The sequence below is a fragment of the Aquila chrysaetos genome, chromosome 4 (assembly GCF_900496995.4).
Source record: "Aquila chrysaetos chrysaetos chromosome 4, bAquChr1.4, whole genome shotgun sequence".
In the NCBI taxonomy this organism is placed as follows: Eukaryota; Metazoa; Chordata; class Aves; order Accipitriformes; family Accipitridae; genus Aquila; species Aquila chrysaetos.
In genome coordinates this window covers 1304909-1323638 of record NC_044007.1, presented here as the reverse complement: position 1 = coordinate 1323638, position 18730 = coordinate 1304909, and the positions used below count along the sequence as shown (strand labels likewise).

The window sequence follows — 18730 nt, the reverse complement described above, 5'->3', positions numbered from 1 at the left end:
TAAGACCTGCTGCTCTGTTTTCTATTTCTTTTTTTTTTTTTTTTTTTTTTTTTTTTTTCTATTTTTGTTCTGCACCATGCCATCTCTGAAAGGTTTGAATTCTTAGAAAAGCCCCCCATGGACTTGAAAATATCAAGGGTCATAGCCAATGAAGGATGTCATGCATCCCCAAAGCCAAATATTTTTCTTATTAGTTTATAAATAGACTATTCCCCAAAGAGCTGCTTGCTACTAACAGAATTTCACAATCAAATGGTAGCTGGCAGCACACATGGGTACGGGAGATTCTCTGAAATAGGGGAGACAGGTATTGAGATGTGATTTTCAACATTAAATTGACCATGCAGTTTGAATTCTGCAGGAAAAGGGAGAAAGAGCAGACACAGAAGCTAAGAATAATTTAAAGCAACTCTATGTGAAGAGCTGAGTGGTTTTATAGGCCATCGCCTGCTGCTCCCCAGATCCTCATCACTTCGTCCACACCTTTACCCTGGCAGAGGTCTATCCACAGGTCTCACACCCGCACAAGGAGAGCCCTGCACTCATCTTTATCTAGAGGCAGACTATCACCTTCAGATCATGTCTCTGACACATTTCAGTCCGGATGTTCCCCCTATTGCAGTCACTATTTTACCTGACTCCAAATCCAAACGCTGGAGCACTCGAGTTGAGCGCTGGGGAGAAGGCTGTCTACATGGTGACACCTCCTCGTTTAGCAAGGCTGACTTCCCTCACTCAAAGCAGCTTGTTATTTTTAAAAGAGGGCTCTGAAAACAGAATCCCCACTGCTGGCTGCCTGCAGCTCCTCTTGCAGCTTGGGACAAGTCACCTGTAAATGCCAAGTAAAGCCAGAAACCCAAAACCGTTACTTACGAATACTGACGTAACCAGTGTCGGCAAAAAGCCAAGTATGTGAACTTTTCCCAATTACTGAGAAGGAGTGAGCAGCCACTTCACCAGCCACACTCCACCCCTGGCTCCCAAGGACAAGCCAGCGAAAGTGAGAAGAGAGACCTGACAACATAATGATTTATGGGCAAGGTCAAATCTACGTATATGACAGCGTAATGACATTAGCCTCGCTGGCCTCGAGCAGCGAACCTGCGAAGGCTTCAGATAAGCTAGGAAGGACCTGCTCAGAAAGATGAGACTAATGACGGAGCAGAGAAGACGTGACGGCCTCCAGTGGGTCCTGAGCGGTGCTGTGCGTGATACAAGGGCTTCCTTCGAGGGCAGGGATCGCCGCCTCTAACTCCTTCTAATAAGACGTAACAGAAACGTCACACCAGCTTAACTCATATGTAGCGTGATCTCAGATGTCACCTCACAAACAGCAGCAACACCTTGTGCAATTCACTGAAAAGAAAAAAAAAAATACAAAGCAAGGAATACAGCTTAAAAAAAAAATCCTGAACCACAGTGCCTCAACAAGAATCTCCCCATTAGAAATATTTACTGATTGGCCTTCACATCATAAGAAAAAAAAAAAAAAAAAAAAAAGAAGGGGGTATAAAATCCATTGCTGGGATTTTCAAAGCTGCCAGAGGGATACAAACACCCAGTGTCAATAAAATTTACAGCAGCTGAGCATTCAGATGCCAGACATAACTTACTCTTCACCATTTACGCCCCGTTTACTTTCTGCACTCGCCTGGGCACGAGTAATGCTAACCAGCTCCTTCCACTTCTGCCGCCAGCCTTTTTCCGTGCAAGCGCTCCTTGCCCGTCCCAACACCCTTGTGCCACACAGCTTGCATTATTGAGCAAGCAGGAAGAGAAATTAGGGTTTAGGGAATTTTTTTGAAGGTGATCATCACTCTGACTGAAATTAAAGAGTTGTAGAAACTCTTCTGCAGATGGCAGGGTGAAGCAGGTCTTACAAATCCTGACGGAATTTCTCTCTGGAAAGAAGCAAATACAAATAGGATTTCCTTCTGTCCAGCACGTTCACAAATGCCAGCCTCAATGCTGGTGGTGGCAACAGAGGACAAGCAGGGAACTGTAACACGAACTGCTGTCTTATCTCAATCTGGAGCATGAGAAAGGCAAAGATAAGGAGGAAAGGAATATTTTAAAGGGGGAAAACACAAAAACTAGTCTGCTAGCTGTACATGTAGCAGATACAACAAAGGATAGGCTCAAAATTTACTCTTGCTCCGGCCATGGATTTGCATGGCCGCAGACAGGTCCTTGCTGTGGTTCCCCATCTATTTGGCTTCCTTTGCCAAGGCACACGTACGGCGGAGATGGTAGCGTGGTTCCTCCTGTGCCACCTTACCAAACCACCATTTCATTAGTTAATGCCTGCAAAGCGCTCTGGACAGGCAAAGTGCTGAGTAATGGTATTATTCCCACCCCATCACGAGTCCACTCCGCTCTCCAAACCCAAAGAACAAAAGAAATTAGAGGATGAACCTCCGCGGCACAGCCAGAGAGACATCCCTCGCAGCGCAGCTCCTCGCACGGCAATCGTGCTGACCCGCAGCAGCAAAAGCGTCTCTCCTGCCACCCACCTCTCCCAGGCATAATCCAAAAGCTACTACTTAAAAGCTAGTTTAATACACAGACCAGGAGATCCCTACAAGTAGGAGGAGGCAGTTAGGCTTTTAACTCAGGATGTTCAGTTGGGACACAGCAAAATAAGTTCATCTGAAGCAGAAGATGACATGACCAGTTTCTGTGCTGCACGCTTACGTGATGATCTAGCACCGAACTATCAAACCCGGCAAACACCAAATTATTTAAGAAACAAATATACATAGCGAGACAATAAGGAAGGGTCCCTAGAGAAATGTGCCTCTCACTTTCTCCATCTTCTGCTTTCAGCCAGCTGTGACTGCGCCTAAGCAATCCCGGGCACACGGCTGAGAAGTCCTGCCTGGAAGGGGACATTACAGAGGGGAAAAGACACCGAGGAGCCTCTTGCCGGCATCTTTGTAATATTCTGTAATCCCCCCGGGCGAGGCGGGCAGCCCGCACTGCTGCTGAACAATGCAGTTTTGAATTCAATTAAAGTGATTATCTGTTGTGCCAAATAAATTGTGTACAGCATATATCCTGCAGCATTTTACACCTTCAGGCTCATTATTTTCTAACTGTTTCCTCCTGTTTATGCGCTTTCAAATTAAATTGCTGATAATATGCGCCAAAATAAAAAACGAGCGCACCTTGTCCGAAGAAAATTGATTCTCCTTTTTCCTGAACCGGGCGATTGCCAGGTTTTATATACTCTGTTCCTGGCGATCATTAGTAATTCAATTTTCTTTTTATTAGCCCCCTTATCTGCTGAGCAATATAGTGGCAGAGCTGACCTCTTTCGCACGGGTAAATGTTTAAAATCTTTTCCCTGATTAATTTTGCCAGTTAAGGAAAAGAGGAGAAATGGCCCGGCTCTTAGCCATCACAATGAATAAAGCTTAATGTTGATTGTGATGGAATTTCTAATGCCAAGGAAATTGATTGAACGCAGCAATTACACTGCAATAGTAACTCAAGGGAAATGGGATAGTTTTCTCCTGGCCATAGCCTTTTGGTTATTTAAAACAATCCAATTTGCAAGGATAATTATATATTAGTGTTTTATCTGCCACTTGAAATGAACATGGGAGTTTTGATACTGGCCCAGCATTAGCAGGTTATTGCTGCAAATTACTTGATATCTGCTTTCTTTCACATAAAGACGAAATTAGGCCATCAATAACCAGAAAAAGGTGGACCGGGGAGATGCGAGGGGCACGAGTGCCCTCTGCAGGGCTGTGGGGAAGGAAGGGCTGCACAAGAGACTCCCCGAAATCCCCAATTCTCTTCCTTGTCGGAGCGCAGCATACAGCCGCCGTTCCAGTGCCGGACATGTGGTGAACAGGCATGGTGTGGCTCCCCATCCATAGAGCTGCCACATCTTTGACATTAAAAGAAATAAGAAAAAAGAAAAATCTTAATTTTAAGCACTTACTTCTAGTTTTTCCTAGAGAAAAAGCCAGGGGAATAAGAAACGACAGCGCTGTCATGCCAAATGCCCGAGCAGGGTGAACATTTACCAGCACCGTGATGTTGCACAAGAGCTGCGGCAGCCAAGGAGGGCAACAGCATTGATTTTTTGCAGGGGTGAGGAAAGGTTCACGACTGCAAGCACTCACCTGTCTTTCATCAAAAACAAGAGTTGAGAAAGGGCCTCATCCTGCCAGACTTCAAATAAGCGACCAGCTAGAGCTGGAAGTAAAAGGCTGTTGGGAAAGAGGGGGGACTCCCGCATCCGCACTGCTGGCACAGGGCTTGTAGTACAGGAGGAGCGGGCACATCCCTCTGCTATCCCATCTGGATTAGTCAAGCCTCACTTAGAAGTTGGTAATTTCCCTTAAAACTGCCGATAAAAAGATCACGCCCCTGCACTTTCAGGAATAATCCCATCTCCAGTTCGGAGAAAGTGGATAAAGGCTGCCCAAGCTAATCGGACCGCACATGGCCAAAAAGCGGTGTTGTCCCAACATACGCACCACAATTTTATTATATTGGCTATTTGCTGTAACAAATAAGCAACAGAAAGCCAATTCAGAATAGACATTTGCCATTTAGACAACATAATTACAACATACCATTATGGGCAGGAAAGTTACCCAGCAAATGATAGAGCAGGAGCCCAGTATTTATTCTCCAAATCAAATCCTTTGGTTCAGATGCCAAAAAAAAATACGGTTGGAGGAATTGCCATCCGTGGAAACTCCACCCACATCTTAATTACCAGCTAGCCTCCCCCTGCTTCTTGCATCTGAAAAGGGATTGCAGTATGAGGGCAGAGCCCAGAAATCTCCCCAGCGTGACTCCTACACAGTTAACAGGGGAATTAAAAGCTCAGGCTGTAAGAGCACTTCCAATTATGGTAAGTCATTTGAAAAAAGCAGATATATATATCTATATGTTTGAAGAAAAAAATAGAAATCACATAGTTAACTTCAGCTTGCATTTAAACAGGCTGTATTATTTCCACGCAACACAGTAGCACCAGTGGCCTGAGGACCATATTCAGCAGCCGGATGATCCTTTCTGGTCCTCCAGCTTTTCCCTGGATAAGAAGAGAAGCAACCGCTGCCTTTTATCCCTCTTCTACCAGATCCCTGATTCAGATCCAAACCGTCTTGCCTACACCAGAGGCAAGCGAGACAGCCTGATCTGCGACTTCTATAGATAAATGTATACATGAAGCCTGACATTCAGACAGAAGTCTGAAATACGCAGGTGCAGGTGCTGAATGAAGCAGACCCCGTGCAGAAGTCGTGAAGCTGCTTCGAACAAGGGGAAGACCAGCAGCTTCATTAGGCTTCACCACCATGCCCAAAGCAGGGGTGTGTTACCCAAGTGGAGTCACAACTCCCAGCAAAGCAATTATCTCCAAGTCCTCCTTCCCTCCAAAAAGAGCCTAAGAAGTTATAGGAAGAAAGAAAAAAGAAAAAAAAAAAAAAGGAACTCTTTAATATTAATGGCACATTAATATTAAGTACTAAGTGGTCAAGAAGTCCAACATCTAAAGGCTGTTTTATCAATATCAATTTGGCTCCGCTGAGCAACAGAACATTTTCTATTCCTCTTTGCTTTGGTCAAGCACTTGAGCTCCTCCTACACATGCATTCTGCCCCAGCGCAAGCCCTGCGTTAAAATACCTGGATGAGCAGACCACTAACTGCATTAGAAATCCTTCACTGCTCTACTGTCCCATCAGAACTACTTCAGTTTGGGACATACCCCTATTTCTGAGCAGTTATTAAATGTTCCACTTAATCAAATGAGTATTTTTGAGTTAATTGATAACAGCTGCAGGTATAATGCTTGTCATGAGAGCAGCCCAAATAATCCCAAGAGAACTGCTACTAGTCTGCCACTTTCCATTTCCTCTCTAATACAATTACTGAACCTTAAATGGAAACACAGCAATTCCCACAGAGGCAAGCACCTCTGAATACAGACCATCGGGTAACACCAGTTTGAAACCAAGTCTTGGCAGTGGCTGGGAGAGCTGCCCCACTGCATGAGATCAAACAGGTCCATTTGGATCCAAAAAGGACATTACACACTTGGGAAAGGCAGGACCAATACCCTCGGTATGTACCGCAGAGCTCATGCCACATATCCCAAAAGCCTGCTTAACAGGACAAACGAGAAAACAGCAAAGCTGTGTCACAAGGCCACCTGCATCAGCGGGAAGGAAGGGGCTGACCCAGCTTTTTGCACCCACGTTGCAGTGCATGAAGTAGGGCACGCTCCTCCCCAGCTGTCCTTCCGTCCTCAGCCTTGACACACACACACACACACACACACTGTGTCTGACCTGGGATCTTACAGCTCCATGGGAATGCAGGCATGCTGGATGCTCACTCATCACACAGGCATGAGCACCCATCAAATCCAGGCTCCGGCGTGACCACATCCATCCAGTGGGATCACATCCATCCAGTGGGATCAAGAGCCTGGCATGAATTATCCGGCTTTTTAATCAGTTTGTTAGCTGGGCTGTGCATGTCCAGACTCAAGATGACAAACTAATCAGAGGTAAGATGCTCAGCTGGCCCAGGACTGTCACCAGTCTGCTCCCAGCAAGACAGGCAACGGGTGTTGCTTCAGCATCAAGCCACGGACTTTAACATCAGTGTCACTGCTCCATTCGGGCCCCACTCTGCTCCCAGAGCCTCCCAGTAACATCACTGTACCCCATCTACTCCTGTCGCACTTGTCTTGCAGGAAATGGCAAGACTTAAAACTCTACCACCTGATTAATACCCCCACTTTGCACAAGCAAAGAGAAATAAAAACAACTCTCCCAAAACCTCTCAGATAACCTGAGAGCCAGGAATTGAACCCACAAGCCTTCACTTATTCCCAGCTCACTATACGACCACTGTGAAACCAGAAGACACCTACTACTATATACATAATTATATGTTTAGAGGCACCAAACATGACTGAAGTCTGAGTTGCTCCAAGCCCTATCAGTGGCTCTCTCATGAGACTTTGGGATGCTGCCTTGAAAACGTCCCTGCCCAGCATCTAACAGTCTTTTTGTACTAGACCATACCTGTCTCCCTGGGCAAAGAGTCCTAGCACATGTAGGAACACTCCAGCAATAATTCAACAGCTGTACAAACCCAGAGCATAAGAACAGTTCAACACATTAAGCTGCAAATACACTGCCTAGGATTGAACCTTCTCAAAGAAAAGCCTTAAGGTATAAAGGATTCAAACCTATAAAGTCGATTCTAATCAAAGGAACCAAATGCACAGGCTAATTATGAAGGTAAGCATGAAGGGTCAAGGTCTGCTGGACTTAGTCGCTCAGCCTCCATGCTACAGGCAAGGCTGCTGCTGCCAAGAGGAAGGTAAGAGCAGGAATGTGCGGGGCCGGCACCTTGCTGCTCCTCAGCCATAACCGGATGCCCAGCAAGCAGCACCAACCCTGCCAAAATTCATTTGGCAATTTCAAAGCAGTCAAGACTCTTGCTGAATGTCTCTGCTAACTGGAGAAGCAAAGCAGCCGTGCATCACTCAGCAGCTGCCTCACAGAGCTGCCAATGGCACGGGAAGGAGCAAATCAAGACCTTTGGGATCCCCTGAGACGATGGTACAACAGAGGTTAGATTACCAGCAACCACCTAACCATATGATATCAGCATTTAGCACTTGATGTTCCAGCAGCGAGGGGAAAGCCTCTAAGTACAGTAGAGAAAAGGTGACAAGAACTGTCAAACTTACATCATTGCGTCGCATCTTAGACAACCTCTCCAGGAAGAGGACACGCAGCCAAGTTCTCACAGTCACCATGTCAACAGAAAACGTACCCAGCAAGAGATCTCAACTGCACAAAGTCCTCCTAGCAGAAAGATGTATTTAATTCAGCTCTGCAGAGAGGCTGGACAAAGCAGCAGCAAACACAGCAGAAGCAACCTTGTACCCTCCTCCCTGGGGAGGAGAAAGGCAGCCTGAGGAGTCCTTCCAGAGCGTCAAGTGAACAGATCCCAATGCCACTTGCCAGTCCATTTTCCAGTCCAAATAATGGCTCATCTACCGGAGTACAATTCCTCTCCACTGCAGAAAGCAAGAAAGAAGTTTAGAAGCCATTTCATAATTATGGTGGGGAAGCATTTTTAATTCAGCGTCTAAGGCATCAGTGTCCGTGCTCCCACTAGCACAGAGGGGCACGGGGAAAAAAAGGATTTGTGGCATTTATGAAGTGAGGAAGAGTAGTCTCACATGTGTGCATGCACAAACACACACAGGAAAAGGCAGGCAGGACATTTCCTTTTGCTTTTAGTCATTTTAAGAAACAAATCAAGACACATTTTTACAGTAGGTACTGTAGTTTGCAAAGAAAAAGAACCACAAGGCATGGCCACCAAGTTTTATTAAAGCAGATACTAGTTTCCACATCTCTGAGCTAAGACTGAAAAGTGCACAGATTCAAGCCGAAAATAACATTAAGTCACTTCAATGCAGACAACTCACAACTCTTATAAACCACAGTTTTGTCTGTGCTAGGCTTGGCTAGCATCTATCAGGAACGGTTTGATAATTTGATCCACTTTTGGACAGGGGATGAACTACATGCTCTCCCAAAGTCACTTCCAGATCTATATTCCATTTTTTTCCTACTTTCTCTAAACTTCTTTATTTGCCAACTTTATTTTGAACAAACCCAGGAGCACAACCATATTTCTGCTCTATCTACATATTTTCAGCTCTATGCAGTTTAAGATCAAAAATCTTTTCAGTATGGGAACATTACCTTCAATCAAGGAACCAGGATTCAGAATACATTCCCAAAAGACACAGGCTTTCGGCAGCTGCCAGTCAGGCTCCCGGGGGGGCAACCCCAAATCACTCTGTATCTCCAGAGCCTACAGCATAGCTGCTCATATCAGGCTCTCAGCAAGCTCCTTTTTAAAGAACTTACTGTGCTTTGCAGCAAAAAGATTTATTCAATGTCTCATACTGGACATGCCACACTGGAGAAAGGTCCCCACCAAGCAGTTTGTGATTTCCAAGTCCTAAATTCACCCCAGAATAGACAGTTCTTGGGAGGCTGAAGGGCTGTATTCCCCATCCCACACATCACCATCACCCAAGGAAGAAAAGCCTTGTTGCCCCCACATTACCATCACATCTGGATCTGGCCACATGCTATATTCACCACCTCTGGTTTCACAGATCACAGAAGAGCAACCACAGTGCAAGTATGACCGAGACCTCCAACCGCACATGCTGCCTTCACGCACTGCATGAAAACTTCCACCACAGTGTCTGGAGGTGCAGCCTTCATGCCTCTCCAGACACCAAAGGGTTTGCCGACATCCTTAAATGGAGCAAGACAGCACCAAAGCCAGGCAACTGCTTGAATGCTGGACTATCAATGCAACTGCACAAATGCACATCTTATTCTCCCTGCCCCTGCCTCTCCCATGAGTCGCTGCCCACTGCCTAAAGCGCCAGATCCAAAATTCTCCTCCCAGTGTCCCCCCTATCCCTCCAAACCCCCCTTCAAACACACACAAAGAGGAAAAGCTTTTTTTTCTCCTGCCACAAAAAGGTTTTCCCTTTCCTGAACCACAAGCCCCCATTCTTGTCTTTTCATCCGTCAAAACACAGCAAGATCTCAACACAGCTATTTGTCTGAAGGCAAAAAAACCCTATAATCACATAAGCAAACTCACTAGTAGAAGTGCAGAGCAGGAAACCACAGAATTGTCTTCCTGAAAACAGAGGCTCAACAGCTTTACTTTTGGAGGCAGATCACAGCTACGTCATGGCCCAAACAGCCTTCCTCACTCAAGCGATGCCTACCCGCAGTGTCACTGGCCACCCTGCCGTACATGAACGAGCACAGCGCAGGCACGCAAGCAAAATGTACTTCATAGACGTTTGAGAAAACTGAATCTCAAGGGAGCGAAGACACTTGTCCGTGATCACATCACCACTGAATAGCAGAGCCAGACTTTGAGGCAGAAACACCACCATTTCACGCACACATAGGTGCAGCTCTCCAGGCCCCAAGCAGCTGATTTCTGCTCTGACCATTGCCAATCCAAGGCAGCAGGACATGGACGCAAAATACCCGTTCACAAGCATGATGGACCCAGTATTCCTTTAATTATTGTTATTTTAAGCAAATTACATACAAAACCTAGAAGCCCGCAGACGTGGCACTGGGATACAGGTGCATTAGGTAGGTCTGTAGTTGCTAGAGGAGTATCTCATGACATGCACAAGCTTTTGCCCAGTGCAAAAAGGGAGATTAGTCTTACGGATGTGTTACTGCCTCTGCCACCCTCTTCCCTCCTCGAGGGCCTTCCTATTTGATGCCTGCAAGTCCAGCAAAAACACATTAAAAGCAAGAAGCAGCTTTAAAATGGCCTTGCCTGGAGATGTCAATGCACAAGAGAGCTCTGAGGTAAGGCAGATGTCTTACTCCAGCCAAACTTCTTCTCCTCAACATTTGCTCCATGACCAACAACAGCAGATTCATCTCCTGGAGGACCTGGTAACCCATTTCCAAATCCAAGACCCTCCCTTGGAACCGCTTCACTGGCACCCAGTCAGAGAGCACCATCACCCCTTGGAACGGCTGTTCCTACCTTCCTTGGTGGAGACCTGCATCCTGGTGGCCGGCAGCCTGCAGAGCCTGTGCTTGGTGATCTGCACTAGGCCCTTAGACGAGGAGCGTTTCAGCGTCGCAGAAGGTTTCCCCCGCGAGGAGTTTTTCTTCCTGAGATGGAAGTGGCTTTTCAGAGGCATGGTGGGCGAGGAGCTGTTCTTCTTATCTGTCAGGGAACTGTGAAGGGGAACACCACACAATTAGAAGAGAGTAGAGAGGTGACCAAAATGCAATTGGTCCCCTTGCCCAGAGCTGAGAAGAGAAGCTAGGTCACTGAGCTCCACACAGCTCCCCTAACCCAAGGGTGACAAGAAGCACTGAACAAAAAATTACAAGTAAATAAGCAAGTGTGATGAATTTCTGGCAAAGCACAGATGGAGAATGAGGTATTTGACAGCCTAACTCAACTCATTCCCTTCTGCTTTCTGCTCAACAGATGCGTGGGAGAGGACAGAATCATAAAATCATAGAATAGTTTAGGTTGGAAAAGACCTTTAAGATCATTGAGACCAACCGTTAACCTAGCACTACCAAGTCCACCACTAAACCATGTCCCTAAGCACCATGTCCACATGGCTTTTAAATACCTCCTGGGATGGTGACTCCATCACTTCCCTGGGCAGCTGGTTCCAGTGCTTGACAACCCTTTCAGTGAAGAAATTGTTCCTAATATCCAACCCAAACCTCCCCTGGTGCAACTTGAGGCCGTTTCCTCTTGTCCCATCATTTGTTACTTGGGAGAAGAGACGGACACCCACATCTTTAGCAACTTCCTTTCAGGTAGTTGTAGAGAGCGATAAGGTCTCCTCACAGCCTCCTTTTCTCCAGGCTAAACAACCCCAGTTCCCCCAGCTGCTCCTCAAAGGACTTGTTCTCTAGACCCTTCACCAGCTTTGTTGCTCTTCTCTGGACACGCTCCAGCACCTCAATATCTTTCTTGTAGTGAGGGGTCCAAAACTGAACACAGTATTCAAGGTGCAGCCTCACCAATGCCAAGTACAGGGGGACAATCACTTCCCTAGTCCTGCTGGCCTTTAGTGAGATGAGGAGGGTCTCATCTCCCCGACTGCCAAAAAATCCAAAACAATCCCAGCTTCTCCAGACACCTTGCTCCAGAGTGATCCTCCCAGCACAATCCACCCACAGACACATTCCCCAGCAAAACAGGAGGGCAAAGCAAGGATGGAAACCTGTGGTGAAGCAGTGAGCAGAGGATCTGGGAAACAAAAGCAGTAATCGAGGCACCAGATTCTCAGTCAGTGCCATGTTACTAGCTCATTGTGTCACTTAGACTAGTTATTTAGGCCACAGTCCTCAATTTTCAAGAGCTCAAGGCTTGGCGTTACTGCAGCAAGAAAGGAGCCAAACCACGTGTCCGCTACGCTGAGGGTACCTCCGAGTTCAGTGGTAGAGTAGAGGTCAGGCAGCTGTGCCACCAACCCTCACCCCATCCCACTTATCCCTTCCCTGCAGCACAGGCTGGGCTTGCATCCAGCCCTGCCGAGAAGAGCAGCACAAAACACAGCTTTCCCACGGAGAGCACAACGTAACAAAGCCCTCGCAGCACTTCCACAACACACCGGATTTCAGAGTTTGGTCCCAATCTCTTATCTGTTTCCCCTCAACTCCCAGCCCAGTGCAAACCCCTTTTGCAGATAACTCAGCCCACACGCCTTTTCCTTCCGCCAAGCTTCACTTATAAACTTCCCATTGTACTCTGTCCCTGTCAGACACGGCCAGGGGGAGAACTTGCTCCACAAGACCCCAGGATTATCTGCTGGTCTGGCACAGCACATTCTCCCAAGGTAGCTACAACAGCCACAGATCTGTCACCGACTTGACAAGGAGAAGGAAGAGCGAGAGCCTTCAGGGAGGACGCTTTGGGCTACAATGGTGGATGCCACAAAAGGATGGCACCCAAGGGAGGGGAGTACCAGCAGAGCATCACAGACAGCACTTCTTACCGGCATGCAGAGCTTGCCTCCCATCCCTGCTCCATTCCAGGGTCTGCACAATGCTTTACAGGGACAGACCACACACGATACGGCAATTCAAGCCACTTTTCCTCCTCTCCCCAGCCCCCAATGCAACAAGGTTACAGGAGTCTGAAAATAAATCAAGACGGATATTTCCTTCCCTTTGAATATTAGTCTGTTATTTGGGTCAGGGAGGAGTCTCCTATATGCTGCAGCAAAGCCTTCAGAGAACAGGGATGGGAGATAAGAAGAAAACCCAGCTCTTTTTCAAAGGTTAAAGTCAGAGTTACACAGACAATTAAAACCCAAGGCCGTCCAACCCTGGAAAGCAGGATGCCTCCAGACAGAACAAAGTCACCGCACTTGGAAAAAGAAAAGCAAATATACCCTCCAGTATACAACAACCCTTGTTGGAATTTCACTTATAGCCACAACTTATGTGAAGCCAATGGACACAAAATACAACCAGTGCAATGACACCACTCCGAAGACGACAAGCAACTTACCCCGAGCTTCCTTTTCTCTTGATGATTTTTGTCCGACTCTTCACTTTATAACTGGACTGCGCGGCATCGACAAATGAGGACTTCGCCCCGCTGAGACCAATGGACACAGCACTCAGAGTCGGTGGGGCGGTGTTGGCTCGAGGGAGGTTGGGGGCTGGAGGCTTTTTCTGATCCTCGGATTGCCACCTGAATGCTGACTTGGAGGTGGAAGGCAAGGTCTGCAGGCTGGAGGCTTTCCACTTATACTTGCTGGGAGAAACACCCAGTTTGGGCTGCAATCCTGATTTCTTCAGCTTTGCTCCCAAGTCTGCTTTTGGGGATAGTTTAGCACCTCTGTCCGCTCCACCAGCAACCTTCTTGGTGCTTTCAGAAGCTCTAGGGCTTACCCATCTCTTCACAGGACGAGAGCATTTACCAGGGTTTGCAACCCACGTGTAGTTAGTTTTCCTGAACTTCGGAGCTTTGCTGGAGGTGGATGTTGAGGCAGCTCTTTGGAGACCGGCAGCTTTGGGGACTACAGAAAACCTGCTCTTCGCTGGACTGGTCATCCCGACCACCAAAGTCGCAGCCTGCGCAGGTCTAGAGCGTGTCTCGCCATTTCCAAGGAGCTTCGGCTCTCCGAAAGCATCCCTGACTTGCTCACAACTAGACTGCCCTGGAGCTGGCGGTTCTGCCTTCCTCCGTACCAAGTGCCGAGCCGGCTCGTGATCTGGCAACACCAAAGGCTGCTGTGGCTCCGATTTCAGTGTCACGGCACTTTCACTGGTGCTTCCGCAGGAGGAAGGGGAGCTCCTGGCCACATCACCGGCCAGATGCACCATTCTAGGCTTATCTGACACGCTCACGTATGCTGAACTCACGAACCGGTGAGATGAACTAAATGAAACGGAGAGAGAGGGTCTTCTCTCTTCATTTCGGCTTGTGTACAGAGATTTCTGCACATTTTTACTGTCACCTGGAGCAGTGACCACCGTTTTGAGCCCAGAAAACTCACAGTAAGAACCCACATCACCAAAACCTTTCATATCTACAAATGGGCCAGCCCTCTCTGGCAGCTGGATCCCCACAACTATATTACCATCTGTGGTTAAGTCCACATGTCTCTCTGGGGACAATTCTGGTGTCTCAGGTGCCTGGCTCTCCCCATGGCTTCCAAAAGCCTGAGATGTGCTGGCACTTCCACTGCTTCCAACATCACACACCGATCCTGGCGGCCGGTTGACAAGGGAATATTTTTTCCTCCAGGAGTGACCCTGGCGCAGCTGGAAATCCCTGGGAGCCTGCTGGGGGTATCTGGCCGAAAACGTCCCCCTCCTGCTGAAGGCAGGCTGGCGGGGGTTGTTCCACCTCAGTGGTGTGGATGGCAGCGGTCGCGGCGCATCCCCATGAGTGTTTTTATGATCATTTATGAGACCTAAAGAGAAGAAGATGGCATCTGTTAATCAGCAGTCCCATGGGAGTTTGACAGCATCACAGTACTGGTTTTCCTCACACTGCAGTGAGGACTATCGCTCCATGCAGACTCGCACAGGCCATGTTTCAGATAATGAGTGCTGGAAGGAAAAACTTAAAACAAATATCTCCCTCAATCCTCATGAAAGTCAGTAACAAAAGCGATTTTGCAGGACAGCTCAACGCAGGTCTAAACCACAGACTTACCAACAGACCCTTAACACACTGCACTAGTGCTGTCAGCCACCTTTTGCCCCTTTACGATCTTTTTTATGTGCCAAAACAGATGCTTGAATTATTGTTTTTGGAGCCTAATTTATTAAAACTGCTAATTTTATTTCCAGATATCTTTTCAGAGCAGTCTCTGAGGGTCTGCTCGTGCACGTAGCCCAGCACAGCCACCACCAGCCCCAAACACAAAGCACAGAATTCTTCAAGATCACCGAGACCAACCGTTACCCTAGCGCTGCCAAGTCCACCATGTGTCCCTAAGTGCCACGTCTACACGGCTTTTAAATACCTCCCGGGATGGTGACTCTACCACTTCCCTGGGCAGCCTGTTCCAGTGCTTGACAACCCTTTTGGTGAAGAAATTGTTCCTAATATCCAATCTAAACCTTCCCTGGTGCAACTTGAGGCCATTTCATCTTGTCCTATCATTTGTTACTTGAGAGAAGAGACTGACCCACACCTCCATACAACCTCCCTTCAGGTAGTTGTAGAGAGCGATAAGTCTCCCCTCAGCCTCCTTTTATCCAGGCTAAACAAACCCAGTTCCCTCAGCCTTCCTCACAGAACTTGTTCTCTACACCCTTCACCAGCTTCGTGGCTCTTCTTCAAAGCAGCGACAAGGAGGCTCCGAGGCGGCCCCAGCTTCGCTGTTGAGTCACTGCACATCTGTCGTGGTTTAACCCCAGCCAGCAACTAAGCACCACACAGCCGCTCACTCACTTCCCACCCCAATCAGTGGGATGGGGGAGAAAATCAGGAAAAGAAGTAAAACTCGTGGGTTGAGATAAGAACAGTTTAATAGAACAGAAAAGAAGAAACTAATAATGATAATGATAACACTAATAAAATTACAACAGTAATAATAAAAGGATTGGAATATACAAATGACGCACAGTGCAATTGCTCACCACCCACCAACTGACGCCCAGTTAGTCCCCAAGCGGCCATCGCCCCACCCCTCCCAGTTTATATACTGGGCATGACATCACATGGTATGGAATATTCCTTTGGCCAGTTTGGGTCAGCTGCCCTGGCTGTGTCCCCTCCCAACTTCTTGTGTCCCTCCAGCCTTCTTGCTGGCTGGGTACGAGAAGCTGAAAAATCCTTGACTTAGTCTAAACACTACTCAGCAACAACTGAAAACATCAGTGTGTTATCAACATTCTTCTCATACCTAGCTCAAAACCATAGCACTATACCAGCTACTAGGAAGACAATTAACTCTATCCCAGCTGAAACCAGGACAACGTCCCTCTGCCGAACCACCACATCTCCCCAGTGCTTGGGTCTACTAACAAGTCGTTTGGATAATAGATACATGTCAATTAGGGAGGGCCTGTGCCTGTTAAGCCTCAGTGTTTAGAAAACTCTTCCAACAAAAGGGATTCTCAAAGGATTTTTGAGGCTTATATTTTAGGCACGTGTCAACATAGAAAAGTTTTTCCTACACGACGAGTCATAGAGCTGCTGGAAGAGCAGCCTCAGCAGATCCTTCCTGGAGGAGGCGAGGACCATGTTTTCCTCCCTCTCATCACACTCCCCCCCACGTAGGAGCTCCCCCGCAAGGCCCGAGCAGAGTTTGTGGCCTTACTAATGAGGAAAAATTACCTTGGGGTCTATAAATAGAGCAAGTTCGTGCTAAGAATAAGCGCTGATGCTCACCAGAGCAAGGAAAGGGCACACAAATATATCCCCCCCACGCTCCTCCGCCATGCTGAGGAGTCAAGGCACATCCCACCTCTGAGCCATCAGCCCCAGGGGCTGGGGACAGGGGACACCCCCTTCCCCCAGCCAGGAAGGTCACAGGCCCTGCAGGGCCCAAGAGCGTGGGGATCCCCCCCCCCCCCCCCGTGGGGACCCCCAAACCCCCCTCAGCGCTCTCTGGTCTCTATTCCTTCCCTGCCTCAGCCCACCCAAGACTCCTCGGTCCTCTCCCTTCCTCACTTCTCCCGAGCGCTCCTGGGTCCCCTCTACCTCCCCCACCCCTTGGGCCCTTCCCAGGCCTCAGCCCTCCCCCTCCGGTGTCCTCCCTATTCCCCCCCCCACCCCCCAGACTCCCAGATTCCCCCTCAAAACCCTCCGCCCCCCCCCCCCCCCCCCCCCCAACTCCAAGGTCCCCTTCACAGTTCGCCCATCCTCCTCCCGGACTCTGGGGTCCCCCTCACCGCCCTCCCCACCCCCCAGACTCTGGGGTCCCCTCACAGCTCGCCCCTCCCTGTCCTGGACTCTGGGGTCCCCTCACAGTCCGTCCCTCCCCCCTCATCAACTGTGGGGTCCCCCTCACCGCCCTCCCTTCCCCCCCTCAGACTCTGGGGTCCCCTCACAGCTCACCCCTCCCCCCACAAGACTCTGGGGTTCCCTTCACCGCCCTCCCCTTCCCCCCCAGACTCTGGGGTCCCCTCAGAGTCCGTCCCTCCCCCCCACAGACTCTGGGGTCCCCCTCACCGCCCTCCCCTCCCCCCCCCACAGACTCTGGGGTCCCTTCACAGCCTGCCCATCCCCCTCCCGGATTCTGGGGTCCCCCTCACCGCCCTCCCCTCCTCCCCCTCAGACTCTGGGGTCCCCTCACAGCTCGCCCCTCGGCCTGGAGGGTCCCCTTCACCGCCCTCCCCTCCTCCCCCCAGACTCTGGGGTCCCCTCACAGTCCGTCCCTCCCCCCCACAGACTCTGGGGTCCCCCTCACCGCCCTCCCCACCCCCCCTGGACTCTGGGGTCCCCTCACAGCTCCCCCCTCGGCCTCGAGGGTCCCCTCACAGCCCGCCCGCCCCCTTCCCGGACTCCCCTCATAGCAGCCGCCCGCCCGCCCGCCCCCCCTCCATTCCATTCCATTCCATTCCATTCCCTCCCACTCCCGCCCACCGGGCCCCGTGCCGGCCGTACCCTGCAGCAGGCGGATCTGCCGCCACAGCCGCTCCCTCTCCTCCATCCCCGCAGCGCTCCCGCACCGCCCCGCACCCGCGGGCGCGTCATCACCTCAGCGACGAGCCGTTGGGCCGCGTCACGTGAGCGCGCCGCGCGGGCCGCGTCGCGTCACGTGGCGCCCGCCGCCGCGCAGCCCGTCGCTTAGCAACGGAGGCGGCCGCGGCCCTTAGGCGCGGCCCGACCGGGGCCTGAGGCGGGTCCGGGCCTTGTGCCCGGCTCGGTCCCTCCGGCTCCGCCGTCCCCTGTCCAGCCTGGTCCGGCTGTCCCCATTTCCCGTCCTCAACCCGACCCCGTGTGGCTGTCCCCGTCCCCTGTCTCCAGCCTGGGCTATCCCAGCTGTCCCCCGTCCCCATCCCAGCCTGGTCCAGCTCTCCCCATCCCCATCCCAGCTTGGCCCAGCTGTCCCCTGTCCCCATCCCAGCCTGGTCCAGCTCTCCCCTGTCCCCATCCCAGCCTGGTCCAGCTCTCCCCATCCCCTGTCCCCATCCCAGCCTGGTCAAGCTCTCCCCATCCCCATCCCAGCTTGGCCCAGCTGTCCCCTGTCCCCATCCCAGCGTGGTCCAGCTCTCCCCTGTCCCCATCCCAGCCTGGTCAAGCTCTCCCCATCCCCATCCCAGCTTGGGCCAGCTGACCCTGTCCCCATCCCAGCTTGGCCCAGCTGTCCCCATCTCCTGTCCCCATCCCAGCCTGGTCAAGCTCTCCCCATCTCCCATCCCCATCCCAGCCTGGTCCAGCTGTCCCCTGTCCCCATCCCAGCCTGGTCCAGCTCTCCCCATCTCCCGTCCCCATCCCAGCTTGGCCCAGCTGTCCCCATCTTCTGTCCCATGCCCAGCCTCATCCAGCCACCCTCTGTCCCCATCGCAGCCTGGTCGGGCTGTCCCCATCCCCTGTCTCCAGCCTGGTCTATCCCAGCTGTCCCCTGTTCCCATCCCAGCCTGGTCCAGCTCTCCCCATCCCCTGTCCCCTGCCCAGCCAGCGACCCCCTGCCCATCTCTGCCTTCTCCCATCAC

The 18730-nt window shown here is 50.2% G+C and overlaps 1 protein-coding gene across 3 annotated transcripts in view; it reads right to left on the bottom strand.

The window, feature by feature from the left end:
• ZC3H3 (zinc finger CCCH-type containing 3) overlaps positions 1-17783 on the bottom strand; it is a 180303-nt gene extending 162520 nt beyond the window's left edge. For 2 of the 3 annotated variants that reach the window (XM_030011512.2, XM_030011513.2), the window contains exons 1-3: positions 17679-17783; positions 13116-14529; positions 10614-10810 (exon numbers count right to left, since the gene is read on the bottom strand). In XM_030011512.2, coding sequence (XP_029867372.1) covers positions 10614-10810; positions 13116-14529; positions 17679-17724 — 1657 coding nt within the window. In that variant the 5' untranslated portion in view covers positions 17725-17783. Of the gene's footprint in view, positions 1-7929; positions 8071-10613; positions 10811-13115; positions 14530-17678 lie in introns of all 3 variants that reach the window. The other variant, XM_041122963.1, reaches the window with a different exon arrangement.
• Positions 17784-18730: the final 947 nt, after the last annotated feature.